At 34.4% G+C, this 17,275-nt stretch overlaps 1 protein-coding gene across 8 annotated transcripts in view; it reads right to left on the minus strand.

Annotated features, from left to right (window-relative positions):
- Positions 1-17,275, minus strand: part of PPARGC1A (PPARG coactivator 1 alpha) — a 755,048-nt gene that overhangs the window by 35,928 nt on the left and 701,845 nt on the right. For 7 of the 8 annotated variants that reach the window (XM_074275736.1, XM_074275734.1, XM_074275730.1 and 4 more), the window contains 3 exons: positions 6,907-7,101; positions 1,707-1,829; positions 670-874 (listed from right to left, as the gene is read on the minus strand). In XM_074275736.1, coding sequence (XP_074131837.1) covers positions 670-874; positions 1,707-1,829; positions 6,907-7,101 — 523 coding nt within the window. The remainder of the gene's footprint in view (positions 1-669; positions 875-1,706; positions 1,830-6,906; positions 7,102-17,275) is intronic. The other variant, XM_074275737.1, reaches the window with a different exon arrangement.

Raw genomic sequence — 17,275 nt, forward strand, 5'->3', positions numbered from 1 at the left:
CTATGTGTCAGCCACTGTGCTAAGTGTGAAGAATTCCAAGATAGGAAATTAAATAGTCCTTAATATCAAGGCTTTATATCTTATCGAGAGTGAAAACATAAGTAATTCAATGAAAATTAAGCATTTACATTCAGGAGAGGAACTACAAAGATACTATTCCTTGTTTCCCAAGGAATATATGGCAAATTAACCATGGCTTCCTCTATTTTTACACTGTTGGGGGAAAAAAAAAAAAAAAACAAAAACAAAACCTTCCTTTAACCTACTTAATAAAAAAAAAAAAAAACAAGCTCACTAATGAGTTGGCTAAACCAATATGGTAGAGTTATCTTTATAATGTCCATATAAATATTACCTGATGCTGTAATTCTTACTCACTACTTCTCCCCTCACTCCTAATCCCTGCCATCCCCAGCACGCCAGCGTACATTTCCGATTCCTTTTGTGAGTTATGATTTAGATACATAATAGCTCTAAAAAGTTATGTTAAAAAATTCCCAAGGAAGAGATGGCTTTTATCACTGGTCCTTCCTTCTGCAGTGAAGTGCTTCTGATTTTCTGCAGCAACGTAACCTTATAGAAGCACCACATCTTTTTCAGAGTCACAGAGTTCCAGGGCCTCAACACTGACATCTCAATCAGTAGGTTGCCTTCAAGTCCCAAGCCTACCTTGCAAATGATGCGGCTGAGACTGGAGATGGGGCTTCTTTTTGGAAGGGCATTTGTCTTTGTTGCTGTTCCTGCTCTCTGTTGGTTTGGTCTGAGGAGGGTCATCATTTGTAGTCAGATACTTGAGAAGCTCTGAGCAGGGACGCCTTTGTGGCTTCTGCTGTTGACAAATGCTCTTCGCTTTATTGCTCCATGAATTCTCAGTCTTAAAAACAAGGCATAAAAAAAAAGTAAAATTAGTGAACTGAACCTTATCAGAATGGATATAGGTTTTCTGAAGAGATGAGATTTTCAATGAAGTGTTCAGTCTAAGTGTACTAGATCTATGAGCTGTGAATAATTGTTTGCAGAACAAGGAAAGAAAATTACATTTAAAATTCCTAAATGACATTTATGCAGCGTTTTATTTCATTTCTCCTACATTTCAATGTTCCTACTCAGCAACATGTAACTAACAAGACCCTACAGCGCCTTTACTGTGAACCCAAAAAAAGAGGCTGGTTTAAACCTTAATTTGCTGCTGATTGCTTGGGCCCAGTATCCACAATTCTCTTAAGTACCCCTAAACGCTCCGTTGTCAGTTACAGTGAACGGCAAGACAAACATTGTTTAATACAGCCCGCTAACAGAATTATGTCATTGCCAGCCTTCCATCCAATTAATAGCTGATCGAGATCTTTCTCTCAGATCCTAGAATGATCTTTCTCAGGTAGACAGCTGCCCAAAGGATAATCTTATATCTTTGAGTTACTAATAAAAAAGGCCGACAGATCAGAAAAAGTTATATCGTATACTAGACAAAGAGTAACAGACAAGGCAACTTCTCCATTCCTCCACCCCCAAATTGAAGCAAAATTTAAACTATTTAGAGTAACTTAAGTGATTTTTCTGGAACCCATTTTATTCCACGTTTGACATTTTTGAACTCTTTTCAGGTGTTAGTCAGAGTACTACATATAGATCTGTTGCTTGTTCATGACTGAAAGCATAAAACTCTTTGTTACTTTCCCCCCTTAATACAAAGATTAAGTTTGTACCTTAACAACCGCAGGGTTTGTCCTGATCCTATGATTAGTATTTGCATGATTCTGAGTACTGAGACCACTGCATTCATTATAACTTAGCTGAGTGTTGGCTGGAGCCAGTAAGAGCTTCTTAAGCTAGAAAAATATCAGGGAAGGGGAAAAGAAAGAAAAGTTAGGCATCTTTAAGGATTACAAGACTTTATTAGAATTTTTAACATATTTACTTAAAATTAGCTACATCAATCTGAACAAATAGAGCACTCAAAAAAGATTAAATAAAAGCAATCTTTAAGATAAAGGCTTTGAAATTGTATTTAAAGCTCATGGAAGTGCTTCCTTTTCTGACATTCTATATGGCAAAAGGGGGCTGGTGAATCCTTTGGTTTTTATTTGGTTTTTCTTAAGCTATTGAAAAAACAGACTTTCCCCCTCCCCATAGGGAATTCCCCACCCACTACTACTAGTAGGCAATAGTTCATTTCAATAAGAAAAGCTTTTGTGATGATTGTGAGAATTTGAGAAATAGGGAAAGAAATCCAATTATCCAGTTGAGGTGCTTATTGCTGGGTGGAAGAATATATTATTTTGAACTGCATCTACCAGTTCTGTTAAAACTTAGAATACCATAAGCTACATGGGAAGAGGGAGTAGGGCAGGAAACGGATTATAATAGAAAGGGCCAAGGTAAATTATGAGATCATAGACTTAGCCTTAGAAGGTATGGCTAGAACCATCTAGACCCATCTCTGCATTTTACATGTTGAGGAAACTAAATAACACAGAGATGAGGCAAATAGTTCCCAGTTGCCCAGTTAGAATGTGACAGGGGAGGATTTCACTGTAGGGCTCTCTCTACCAGACTACTTGTACTTCCCTCCAAAGACAACAAAGTCAGCCATCTTCCTCTTAACTACCTAATGCTGAACATTCAAGTCACCGTGAAAGTAATGGAATAGAGTACCTAACAATAAAGTGCACTTTGCTAAGGTACCATGTATTAAAGTGAATATACATCTATGGAAGATCTCAGAATTGAAGCACATCCTATGTTATCATCTCCATGTCTAGATTCGAAATCTCCAAATGCAAAGTCTGCTTCCTAAAGTTCTGGGGTGTTTTTAAAATGTATAGGGAGGATATGAAGGTCTGTAGAACAATGACACTCTATAACTGTATATGATATGTCCTGTGTTGCAAATGAAACAAAAATGAACTTGAGATATAGAAATGAAACATAGCTCTAGTTAATAAAGCAGGAAGTCACATATACCAAGGATTAGGAAAATGACAATTCCTCCATAACATCACTTCTTTTTTTTTTTCCAACATCTATGCTGACCCCCACTTCCTCACTGCCTATTTCAAAAAGTCCTTCAAATATGTTTTTTAAGCCTGTACCTCAACAAAAGCTTTTTCCTAATATTTATTAAAGAGAACACCATGAGACTTTCGGTCTTCATTCTCCTTTTTCTCTGGACAGTTTTTGACAGTGATGAATACTCTTTCCTCTTGGATACTCACTCTTTCCTCAGCTCTCATGACATTATTCTTTCTTCATTCTCCTACTAATCTGACTGCTCCTTTTTTTTACTATGTTGGGCCATTATTAATCCCTAGTGTTGTTGTTTTTTTTTTAATCTATTTGCTCTCTTATTGTTGGCAAACTCATCAGTATGGTTTCAAGTACCAACCCCATGTTGATGACTTTTATATATATATATATATATATATATATATATATATATATATATATATATATTTCAAGGACTACTCTCTCTTCTATAATCCAGTCAAACTATCAAGTACTTGTTAGATATCAACTTTTGGATATTTTGTAGTTTTCTCAAATTCTGATTCAAAAAACTCCAATGGATCTCTGATTTAATGAGTTTAGAGATTCTCTTCAATCATGCGGGTCTCAATCATCCATAACTGCTAATTCCATGAGTCTCTTGTCCAATTCCACCCAATGTGCCAATGGCTTTCCTTGCTTTCTTGTGGCATTGAGAGAATACAAGCAGAGTACCCTATTTGTCCATCTACCATTCCTTTTCCTTGTTACTGGTTCCTTTTTTATTTTTCCTGCCTTACATATCTCTCCACATATTGTTAACTCTTGTTCTCAAAGGTTCTCATGGGTTACATGTTGCAGCTATGCTCAACTATTTATTCACTGCTTTCTTTGATATTCTAAATTCTTCAGAGACTGTCAGGTATGTCTCACAGCCATAAAATGCTACTGAGAGAATTCTGGCATTAGGAAAGTTGGGCTTTATGTCAGGGATCTTAAAAGATTTTTATTTTTTTGAAAACAATTCATACAATTTTCTTTATTTACTTTTGAGTCACTTGTACTATCTGTCCCAGGGACTATTTCATTTTTGTCTTTCTACTCCAGGGCTCTAATAGGAGTGTCTGGTATATAGTAGGTGCTCAATAAATGCTTGTTAGTTGATTAATAAATAAATCTCATAAAGATTTTGCAAAAATGGGGAAGTAGCCTTATAGGCAGATTCTTGAAGTTTTCTTTCTTTTTCCTTAAACAAGCATGAATATTTTTCCTCTTGACTTTGGAATTATCCCCTTCCTTAGATACCTTTTGACCACTCTTTCAAAGATCAATTGTGTCACTTTAAGCATCTATCTGTACTTCAGAGATATGTTGTAATTTGGTTGTTTTCTCCATCTTTGTTTTCTTTAGTGTAATTTCTATCTGCTCTATAAATAAACCCAGGACCATGATGCTAGAGTCCAAATGTAGTAACTGTTCTGTTCTTCATGTTGAAATCATGGTTTCAAAAATCCTTGCAGATCTTTTCCATTTTCTTCTTTTCTTTATTATATATATATATATATATATATATATATATATATATATATATATATATATATATATATATGTATACACACATATATATACATATATATGTATATATGTATACTATATATACATATATATGTATATATGTATGTATATATATTATATGTATACTTATATACAATATGTCTATATGTATGTATGTGTATCCATATAGCTATAGATGTTCCTTAAATGACATCAGAGTCATCTCTCTTACTGAACACCTAAACTATTTTTTTAATGAGAAGAACTATAAGAAGGAGTTTACATCTAAATGGCTGACTGAGCTGAAAGATACTCTTTGAAGAAGGAAAGGAGTTGGTAAAGATAGTTTTATTGCACAAAAAGTGGTAACAAAAGTCATTATTTCCTGGGATACTTAATCTTCTCATATTGCAATACTTGTGATGTCTTTGAAAAATGGCCATTTTGAAAATATCTGCAGCACCTACACCAACATGGTTGTAGAGGATGAAGAGGTAGCCAAATTTTACAAAGAATTTCATAAGAATCTCCAAATTAAATTCAAATCTAAGTTGCAACTCTGACTTAGCTGTAAAGGTGGAATGAATGAAGATAGCAAGAAATATATTAGAAGGTATAGTCCAGGAACAAGAAATGAGAGTGATCTGAATTTAAAACAGAAGCATCATGAACATTTGGTGGGGGTGGGAGGAGAGCAGGATAATGGATGTATAGGGAGAGCATGGGTTCAAATCAAAGACTTGCCATTAGCTATCCATGAGGCTTTGTCCTGGTCCTTTACTCTCTATGGATCTCTATTTTCTAATTTGTCAAATGAGAAACCAGACCAGCTGGCAGCTCTGAGATTCTTTAAGCTTATGAGGTAACCCCCAGATAATGTCACAAAATCTAATTAGTTTTATTTTAAAATGGGAAAATATTTATCATTCCTAAATCAGATCCAAGCAGATTTGTCAATAAAAGGCATCTCTCCTCAACATGGAATTCATTCTCTTGTCTCCTGGCCTTCTCATTTCTGTTCATGGACTTACCCATATCCGAGAATCATCTATATATTTTTCATCATGCAGTTGGCAAGTCTTGATTTTACCATCCTCAGAATGTCTTGCATCTGTTACCTTCTCAGACTCACACAGTCACCACTTTAAATCAGGTCCTCATCGCCTCTAGCCTGGGCTACTGTAATAGCGCTCTAATTGAACACCTTGCTTCCAGCCTTTTCCTTCTCTAATCAATCCTCTACACAAGCACCAAAATAATCTTTCTAAGGCACAAACCTGACCGTGTCCCTTTCTTGCTCAAAAATCTTTCCTTTGCGTATAGGATAAAATATCTACCTCCTAAGCTTGGCATTTACAGTGCTCACAATTTGGTTCCAAACAATCTTACTAGCCATATTTCATGTAAATTATCTAATAAACAGTATATCTGAGTCAAATTGGAATAGTAGCCAGTTCTTGAAATCTTTTATATTTCTTCATCCATCTATCCCAGTTTAAAAGCACTCTATCTTCATATCTTCTTTTCAAAATCCTTTTCTTCCTTCAAGTTTTAATTCCCTTGTCTGGGAAACTTTCTTTAATAATCCCAAATAGTGGGGTTCTCTCTCTCTTATTTTCCTTATAGAATATTTCTCTAAGTACACATTTGGTTTACCCATATCTTCAGTAGAATGTTAAGTGTCTTGAGGGCAGGAACTCTTGCTTTTGTATCAGTAGCCCCAATACTCAACACATAGTACAAGCTCAATAATTCTCACCTTGCTGATAACTCTCTTAGACACTCATCCTTGTATTTCTTTTCATTATATTCCTTGTATACATGACTTATCTTCCCTGCTAGACTGTAAACCCCTTGGGGGCTGAAATGACATGTTATTTGCCTTTGTGTGATTTTCACTTCCTAGCATAGAGCTTTACAAATAGCAGTAACTGTCCTGAGTTAATGCTATTTGTAAAGCTCTATGCTAGGAATGGGAATATAATTCATTTTTCAACAGCTTAATGAATGAACCAAATTATATCAACTGTGCAAATAAAATTCACCACCTATTATCCAAAATATTATAGATTGTTCCTATCATACTGACTATCTAGATTGTGTGTATGTGTGTGTGTGTGTGTGTGTGTGTGTGTGTGTGTTTGGTTTATACATTTGAAAAACACCAGGAAAACTTCAGGAAGACTGTATTTTAACATTTTAAAGGGAGAAATTCTTAATATTTTATACTCTGTACGGTCTCAGATTTGTCTGTTGTTGTTTCAGTCTAAATTAAGAATCCAAACCTTATTGTTGCTACATCATACCCATGCAGCGGGTAGCCAGAGGCAACTCCAATTCCTGTTAAACAGTAGGAAGGGTTCTTACTAGAGACGGCTCTTCTGCCTCCTGAGTTGGAGGGGTGCCGTCGGGCATAGGCGAAGGGCTAGCATCATTGTCATTGGTCACATCTCCATCTGTCAGTGCATCAAATGAGGGCAATCCATCCTCATCCACAGGGAGACTGTCCAATGTTTCTGTGAGAACTGCTAGCAAGTTAGCTTCATTCTCTTCATCTATCTTCTGCAGAAAAAGAAAAAGAAAGAGAAGGAAAGAAGTGCTTAATCATCAGAGAAGGAGCCTAGGTTTATCCAAATGTGCCAGTGCAGAGGAAGCAATTCTTGAGAACAGTAGCCCACATGAATATCTTCCTTTGGTAAGTTCATTTCCCCTCGTGGTCTAGACAACACAACTGGAACCTTATTATATACTTCGAACTCTTGATTGTTGGAATCAGGCTATTTTGCACTTTTATCATGTCTATGTATTGACCAGAGTGGCTTTAATGGATGTTCCATATTTTTAACTAAATTCCAAATAACTAGACCATCACCCCATACATGGGAGCATTGGGAAGGGAAGAACTGGAGGAATCTCCAGGGCAATGGGGGTCAGTGACTATCCTGCAGTTTATAGTCTTAGAAAGAATACATATAGTTAATATATATATATATATATATACATATATATATAAATACCAATAATTGCATATTATTAATAGCATAGTATCATAATAGCAATGCACAGAGGACCCAACCTGGAATCAGCAATCTTTATGAGTTCATATCTGACCTCACATGTTTACAAGTTGTGCAACCCTGGGAAAGTGACTTACTCAAGCTTGGCCCAGTTTTTTTCATCTGTAAAATGAGCTAGCGAAGGAAATGGCAAACTTATCTTTGCCAATAAAATTCCAAGTACGATTATGAATATCTAGATACCGTTGAAAAATGACCGAACACACATAACACACATATCTTAATCTTTAACTGCTTTTTAGCAATCTTGTTAAGCCAATGAACCTCTTTTCATAATATTACTTAAATACATAAAATAAAATACAGAGAACAGATTAAACAGATTAAAATACAGAAACTGATTAAATTGAAATAAAGGTGTCTTTTTTTTTTCTTATTCAAATTCATGGACCCCATGATATTTTCCCATAGACACCAACTTCAGAACCTTTTCCTGTGTAAAAGGCAAAAGGTGAGTCCATTTTTCTTGCCCCTGAAGCTAGCTCTCTATGGTACCACACAATTAACTTGTTTGGTACCCTAGTACTGAATCAGTGTTATTAAATGTGAATGTGGTTAAATAATATAGTCTTGTTGACAAATGGTTTCATGTGGATAAGCTTGCTTTTCCTTTTTGAAATATAGGCTCCCTGTGAGCAGGATGCATGTATTTATTTAGCTTTTGTTTGAAGCCTATAGTCATTGTCACAGGACTAAGTGCATAGTGTATGTTCAATAAATTCAATGATGATAGTTCATATTCCAAAGGCTTTTTAAAGTTTACCGAGCACTTTCCTTCTCACAGGCAGGCAAAGTGAGGTTTAAAACATTACACCAATTTTACAGATAAGGAAATAAGTTAATTGCTCGCTACGGATATGAAGTAAAGGGTCAGCTATGGGCCTCAGAGTCAGAACTTTGGACTCGTTTCCCTTTGTTCTACTTTTCACTTGCAATTGAGTTCAGGAAAGATCATTTTCTTCCTCTTGACCCAACAATTCATTTCTCTTAAAATTTTATTTGATTCTGAACTTAAGAAATAAAACTAGTATTTCCTTAACATGGTAAAACAGACAAAGAAAGATGATTGCATACAAAACTGAAAATCTATTGGTGCAAATTTTAAGTGTGCGATAATGTAATTTTCTTTATGTTTCCTTTATTCATCCTTCCCACCTCCCTATTATGTGAAAGAATGTATGTAAAATCTTTGTATTGGTATTTTATTTACCAGTTCTTTCTCTTTTATTTGGTCTGTTGATTTTCTTTAAAAGAATTTCAAAACACACATGCACATATGCCCACACTTCAAACTTGATGCTATAATATTAACAACTATAGGCTAAATTATCCTGCACAGATTGTCTTACAAAATGCACCTAAGTTGCTGACATGTAATGAAGCCAACAATAGCCAGACTTCCTTTCTTTCTGGCACTGAACTCCAGTTAATTGACCTGACAAAATTACAAGAATAAGAGAATAAGACAGCTAATCAGAAAATCAAATTGTATTACTAGAGAAATTAGGCAAGTCTTTATCACATATACATTCCATTTTCATATAAAAATTGTTTCCCCTTGTTTCTGATGAGTTTTTGTCCAAAAGCAAAAATCACGAGTTTATAATTCATTGTGTCTTTAGAGGCCGTGGCAGCATTTCTATCCACCTTTATAGTAATGACTGATCTGGAGGGCTTTGTTTTTGGATTTTTATCAATCTATCAATTCTGTTGCTCTTGAAGCTGACTTTGTCAATGACTTATTTACCGGGCATGATACCACTGTTATTTAAGTTTTGTAATGTTTCTATATACCATAAGTGGGATAGATTAATATTTAATCAGTGGTGGAAATGTTGATTTTTTTTTTTCAATCTGGACACATATACTTATAGGACTGTGTGATATATGGGAATAAACTAATGCCTTGAAATACTTGGTTCTCTAAAATATAAGTTATTTTTCAGATTAGAACATGGTAGTCAGTTTCATGGTTTAGTAGTAAGCATTTGAGAGTGGGAAGATATGGGTTCAAATTGTCCACTATCTGTAAAAAAAAAAATGAATTATTTCTCTCTGGATCTCAGTTTCTTCATTTGTAACATAAGAGTCAGATTCAGTAATCTCTAAGGTTTCTTCCAGTTCCAAATTCTACAAACTTTTAAAATTAAAAAAAAAACACATTCTGATCATGAATAAAACTTGCCTTTCAAGTACCTGAGGATTATTATTATTATTATTATTATTATTATTATTATTATTATTATTTTACTACAAAAAGTCTAATCATGAAGTCAGCTATAAAATCATTCGTCACATAACTATAATGAAATGCTAGTTAAATTGAAGATAAATATTATCCTCTCTAGAATAATGTCTTTTATTACATTTGATAAAATATAGTTTGAATATCTATTTCTTTTTAAATCAAGCAGCTTCTTTATACATTCTATACTTTTATAAATATGCTTCATTTCTCAGGAGGCATAGTTGAAGGCAAAAGTTTAATAATATTTATAAATTTTTTTCACTAATATAATTTAAAATTTATGGTTGGTATTCCAGGTATACTATATGTTATATTTTAAAATCACAAAGTCAAATAGCATTCTATGAATGTAGTATAATTCTAAGGAAAGTGTACATGGAAAAGTACTTTAAAATTAACTATGTTTCATGGGTTCTTGCCAATGATTCATAAAAAAACAACATATTCATTACAATGGTAGAGACCTTGGAATTTGATCATGTCATAATTCATTTATAAGACATAATTAAACATAATTGTTTCTATTTTTACTTAAATAGTGGTGATATGTATAAAAGTAGAGAGATGATTTTGTGAAGTCCTTGAGCAGAGCTTGCTGCAGCAAAATTATTCTTGAAATTAACAAGAAAACCTATTACTCTAACTTCAAAATAGTGCTTATAGAAATACAGATCTAAACAAATGGAGAAATCTTAATTGTTCATAAGTAGATCAATATAAGAAAAATGACAATATCAACCTAATTAATTTATGTATTTAATGTTATACTAAACTACCAAATAAAAAATTAACAAAATTTATCTAGAAGAACTAAAAAGACAAAAGCCTCAAAGAAAATAATGAAAAAAGTTGGAAAGAACGGGCCCTAGCAATACCAGATCTCAAATTCTAATAAAGAAAAAAGGCTAATTTGGTATTTGGTTAAAAAATAGAGAGGGTGATGAGTGAAAAAAGATGATGTATACAATATGCAGAAACAAGTAGACCTATTTATTATCCTAGAGTTTGATATAAAACATCCAAGTTCTTGGATTCACTTTTTGATAATGATTATTATTAATAATAATAATAACAATAATAATAAAACTGCTGAGAAAATTGGAAAGCAATCCGATGGAAATTATGAATGGAGCAATTTTTCACACTATATATAAACATAAGAAATTCCAAATGGATACACAGTGTACATTAAAAAAAAATGATATTAAAAGCATATTAAAGGATCAAGGTAGAAAATTACTCTTCAGATAAATGGATAGAGGAAAAGAAGTCCACAGCCAAGCAGAGAGGATCACAGGTAAAAAAAAATAGTTATTACATAAAAAATAAAAAGTTCTTTCATGATCAAATCCAATGGATATGAACCTTCTCCCCATACCTCCTTCCTTTTTATTGTACAGGGCAGCACCATCTCCCCCATCTCTCATCCTATACTCCTCACTATTTCTCAACCCATATCCCCCATATAAGTTGTTGCTAATGACTGTTGATTTTCTCCTTGCAACATTTCTTGAATATGTCCCTTTTTCTCTTCCAAAATTACTACCCCTGTGGATCAGGTCTTTATCAACTCACACTTGGCTTACTGCAAAAGGCCGTGGGTGGGTCTGCCTCTCTAGTCTTTTTATACCTTATTCCCCAACACATACTCTTCTATCTAGTAGTCTTCACCTTGTTAATTGTTTCCAAGTAACCTGCATCTAGTTAACTTACTTTGTATTTATTAATTTGCATGTTGTCTCCATTAGATTATAAATTCTTTATAGTCAGGGATTATCTTTTGCCTGTTTTTTATCCTCAATGTTTAGCATAATACCTGGCAAGTAGTTCCTACTTAATAAATGTTTATTGATTTACTGTAGTAGAAGGAAATCATTAATTGGGGGGGGGGGGAGTCTTAGTAGTCAATTTATTCAATAAGTTTCATTTCTAAGACTGATTCTAATTTTTAATATTAAGAACTATCCCCAGTTGATAAATGTTCCAAGAGTGTGAACAGATAGTTTTGAAGGGAAGAAATACAAGCTAGTTAGATCTCTAAAAATGCTCCAAATAACTTATGATCATAGAAATACAAATTAAAGCCATTCTGAGGTTCTAAGCTCTATCCATGAACTTAGAGAAGGTGACCAAAAAAGACTGAAAAAAAAGAGAAATATTGGAGAGACTAGGGGAGAAAAGGCCTATTGATGTACTGTTGGTAGAGTTGGGAATTGCTATAGCGATTGTACAAAGCAATTTGGAACAATGTCCCCCAGATTGCTAAACAGTGCATGCCTTTTGATATAGCAATTGTACCGCTAGGTCTTATACCCCAGAGAGATCCTAAGAAGAATAAAAGGTCCTTTATGTTCAAACATATTTGTAGCAAATCCTTACACTCTGGCAAAGAACTGAAAACTCAGGGAGTGTCATCAAGAGAGGGATGGAAAACACAAACCATAAGAAATGAAAGTAATTATATGCTTTAATAAGCAAAAAAAAAGAGACAGTTTGAGAGAAATCTGGATGTATTGATGTGGAGTAGAATGAGTAGAACCAGATGAATTATAGTGTGTATATGATAATATCAATAATCATCAGATCAAGATTTTATACTGTAGCATCAATGATATAAAAATTGATCATTCTGAAAAGGGTAACATAATAATAAAACATGATTTTGGAGAATTAATGATAAAAAATGCTACTCATCTCATGACAGAGTTGATACAGAATGAGATACAAGTTTTTGGATGTGAACAAAAAGGGAATTATTTTTCTTGATTATGTGTAATGTTTTTCTTTTTCTTTTCTTTAATAGAGGTAGGGAAACTGAATTTTAAAACACTTTTTTTAAAATATAGAAAACCAAAAATAATTAATCGGAAAATTCTTTTTAAAAGTTGTTTTTGTTTAGACCTTCAAAGTTTTCTTTAATCCTATTCTACTATATATAAGAAAGCCAGATATCTGCTGGAAAATCTTTCAAGTTGGAGATTTAAACAGACATTCAAGTGTATTGACATTCCCAAGTGAGAAGCTGAGTGGACACTAGCCCTCATCATGGCAATTTCAATTAGTTTTTGTACAAGTTTCAACAATCAAACACCCCAGAGAAAGCAATGGATGTGACAAAGAGGACTCTGTTAAACAATTAATGTCACTTTCTATTATTGCTTCAGTCCCCAATTTACAGAGCAAATAAATCAAAGTCACCACAGATGAAGCACACTGGCCTGTGAACACATGTCTGTTCACTAGCAACATGGCAGTGGGGGAGCACATTAGTCTGTAAAATGACATTGCAAGATAACCTTTCCAAAGCTTGACTATGCTATTGCTTCTAATTGTCTCAAATTATTGCTTTAACTGAAATATGCTTATTAGCTCCATCAAAGATAAGAAAAAGGAGAGATGGAAAATGTATTCGACAATGGGCAATAATACACAGGGCTACAGTGTTCTGACTCAATATCAAAATTGGAATCTTTACACTGATATCAGGAAGCACAAAATAAAGGTATAGAATAGCAGGATATAATTTTTCCCCCATTGTAGTACTGTAATTTGTAGGGATATTTTCCGATGTTGGGATACAACCTTCTGTTCTCCTTCATCCTATTCCTAAGTAAAGTCTTATCTAATAATAAGGTGATACCTTCTAAGATTCTCAGAAAATGCATACAAAATATTATTTAGATAAAAGTTGTATTTTTGAAAATATCTGTAGTATTTATATTGACAAACGATTAATATGGTTAGGTGTATACAAAGTATTAAGCAAGTAAAGAAAGTTTTATTGTTGAGTAGTGTTTCCAATCATAAAATCATCCCTAGTTTAGTTATTAAATAATTCTTTATAATGAATAATGAGATATCCTAAAATAGTGTGCTTTCTGGGGTTTTTCTCTAACCTAGATTAGGCTTCTAGGGTAACTCTTAAGGGTCAAATTTTGTAGTATGGTAACTGAGTCCTTATCAGTGTGCTCTCTGTTGGTTATCAGATAAACAATTATCTTTAAGAAAAGGTATTTTCTAAACAGTTATGTAGTAAGGAAAGTTGTTACAGAACTCCTCCCTGTTTCTTATCCAAAATCAGAGGGATCCCTTCTCTTCTTGAAACAACAGTGTCTCTGAAAATAATAACTTCCAATTTAGAAATCATTTGTGGTCAAAAAATAAATTCAGAACTCTTGATTATGGGAAATATTTTAATTGCTCATGTCGTTCTGATGAAAATCTCCTTAAGTATAGCTCACTGGCAGGTTTTGAAAGTGTTTCGCTGATATGCCTCTTATTTTCTAGTACAAATACTGCTTTCTGACTCCAATGGAGATTTCTGATCTTTCAAAGTTCACAAAGCTGTCTCTTGGTTGATGGGAAGTAGGAGAAAAACTATTCCCACAGACCATTTCCCTTTCAGCCCTTAATTGCTAGATTTAACTATTACTTTCTTGACATGCAGGATTCTGAGCTAGCCATGTATATCTGAATGTTTCACTCAATGACAGGTATTTCCTGTGTATCATCATTCAATGGTCAAAGTACCTTCCTTCCTCTAAAATGGATTAAAATTTTGTTAACAATTAGTTTCTCTGTGATTACGTTAATTGTCATGGGGATAGAAATCCACACCCTTATAGTAATAATATTCATATCTGCAAAATGTTACTGACCTAGTACACTGCTTTGCACAAAGTAGGTAATTAATGGATGCTGACTGAACAATGATTGAATTAAATAACCTACAGGAGGTTAGTGAGTCCCTCAAAGTTCTAGAAAAATATAGTCATAGTCATATAAGGTTAGATTCCGATCTTACAAGGGATTCTTAAATTCTACCTCAGAATTTAAATCTGGGGCTATTTTACTCTGGAGAAACTACAACCAGAGACTAGAGAGAGAGAGAGAGAGAGAAAGAGAGAGGGGGGGAGGGCAGAGAGGGGAGAGGGGGGAAAAGGGGAGAGGGAAGGAGGGAGGGAAGAAGAGGGATGGGGGAGAGGGAGAGAGAAAGAGGGAGAGAGAGAGAGGAAGAGATGGAAGGAGGGAGGGAGGGAGAGAGGGAGAGAAGGAAGGAGGGAGAGAAGGAAGGAGGGAGAGAGGGAAGGAGAGAGAGAGGGAGAGAGGGAAGAAGGGAGAGAGGGAGAGAAGGAGGGAGAGAAGGAGAGAGAGAGAGGGAAGGAGGGAAAGGGGAGGGGAAGAGGGAGAGAAAAAGAAGGAAAGAGAAAGTGTGTATGTTTAGGGATAGTAATAGTAATAAAATCCTTTACCTTGTAGTGGGGCAGGAAGAGAAGAACTCAATTAAACTAATGAGGGAGACGAAGTGTTGTATATTGAATACTTGCTTAGAGAGACAACCATGGAGTAAAAAACTGTATGTGATGGCCCAATGATATTTAAATGTAGGTTATATGAAAAGACCATGCCCTGCTTATTATAGTAATTTTTTCTGCATTTTATAGAACTGAAATTACACTCTTGCTTCCTAAGATTCTCACACTTACTTGATCTCTGTTTGATAAAAATAGTTTAATAGCCATTTAATCACAGCTTCATTATCTTAGTTCCCTTAATGCGAATTAGGGCAAGAAAACACTGGCTTGCTCATTATTCAAATCATCAATAAGAAAGAGAGATAGTATGGTCTTTTCATCATTCATTAATCTGTTTCAATATCTGAGATACTATTTACTAAAAATATCATTCAGTTTTAAAAATCACTTAGCTTCTTTTTGAGACTCCATTTCCCTGTATGTAATATTTCAAAATTTGGTATCTGTTCAATCTTGACCTCAGATTATTACTATGTTATAGATCAAAGGAGGGTGAACAGATTTAATAAAGGACTGAGTGAGAAAATATTCCATAAGACATGGATTCTTAAAAATAAAAATAAATGATCAATTTTTGATTATGCACACACAGATTATACACTTTGTAGCTTCTCTACTAAAAAAATTTTCATGTTGGACCAGTTATTCCATGATCACCAGCTACCTATGTTCCCATGTAACATATACGCTACAGTGTACATACTAAGCAAATTGGTTTGTGCTCAGAAATTGCAAATTAACTTTTAACTTAAGTAAGGAATAATTGAGAAATAAAATCTGCTGCATTCTATGAATACAGATATAAAAAGATGAATTCATTCATTAAATCAGTTTGCAGAATTAGCTTTGTAAAAGGATTTATTTGTATCTGCAATGAGAAATTTAAAATCTGATTTAGTCCCAAGATTTCGTCTAAAACAAACTATTGGTCATTTTCTATATTCAGAAGATATATGAGAAGACAATCTTCTCTCAGGTTAAATCTAACCGTCCCGCTCATCTCTAATTAAATGGACCTCCCTATAATCATTTTTGCCTTGACCTCTACAAGCAAAGTGAGACAAGAAGGCCATTTCAGTCTTTATTTTTCCCCTCACACTATCCCAGCATTGACAATGTATGAGCACTTGTATGATATAAGGGCTTAGAATCATAGTGTTTTCTAAAGTTTCTAAGGCTACAAAATTAATTAACTTCTGGCTTAAGCAAAGCATAATTAGGAACTCAAACCTGTCTTTTGCTGCACCTATTGAGGGAGCCCTGAGGATTGAGAAGAAAACAAAAAGCTCCAGATTTCCTCTCTCATGCATGCATATGATTACAATGTATGTCGGGCAATCAACAGCATTTAAATTAACATCAACTGATTGTCAGACATTGTGCTAGATACTGGGGATAGAAAGACAAAAATGAAAGAATCCTCTTTCTTGAAGAGCTTATATTCTATTGGGGAGGCAAAATATACACATTGGGGCACAGAGGCAGTCAGTAAGTATTTATTTAGATCTTACTATGGGATGGATGTTGTAGAGATGCAAAAAAAAAAAAAAAAGACAAAGTATAATGCTTGTCCTTAAGGAGTAGATCTTCTGATGGGGGAGACAAATTTTAATAACTAAGTGCACAGAACAGGTGGAGGACAATCTAAGAGGAGAAAGCATCAGCTGCTGAGAGAAAAGGCCTCTGGGAGAAGGTGGGATTTGAACTTCAAGGAATGGAGGGAAACCATTGGAGATCACTGAGCAGGGAGGTGACATTGTTAGATGCAGGTTTTAAAAATAATCTTGGCAGCTGAATGGAAGGAAGAGTAGTGGGGAACAAACTGGGATAGAGAGAATGGTTAAAAGGCACTACAGTAATCGATACGAATTAGAGGGAGGAGTTAAAAATAACATCACACCTGTAGTCCTGGATAGCTGGGAGAATGCTGGCGCCCTCAGTAGCAACAGGAAAAGCAACAGGAAAGTTAATTCAAAAGGGGAGTGTTTGGGAGTAAATATAATGGGTTTTGTTTTGAATAGTTAAGGTTGAGATACCTATGAGATAGTTTGAGAGGGTCAAGAGGCAGTTGAAAAAGTGTCTATAGCTCAGTAGAG

This window comes from Sminthopsis crassicaudata, chromosome 6, assembly GCF_048593235.1.
Source record: "Sminthopsis crassicaudata isolate SCR6 chromosome 6, ASM4859323v1, whole genome shotgun sequence".
In the NCBI taxonomy this organism is placed as follows: Eukaryota; Metazoa; Chordata; class Mammalia; order Dasyuromorphia; family Dasyuridae; genus Sminthopsis; species Sminthopsis crassicaudata.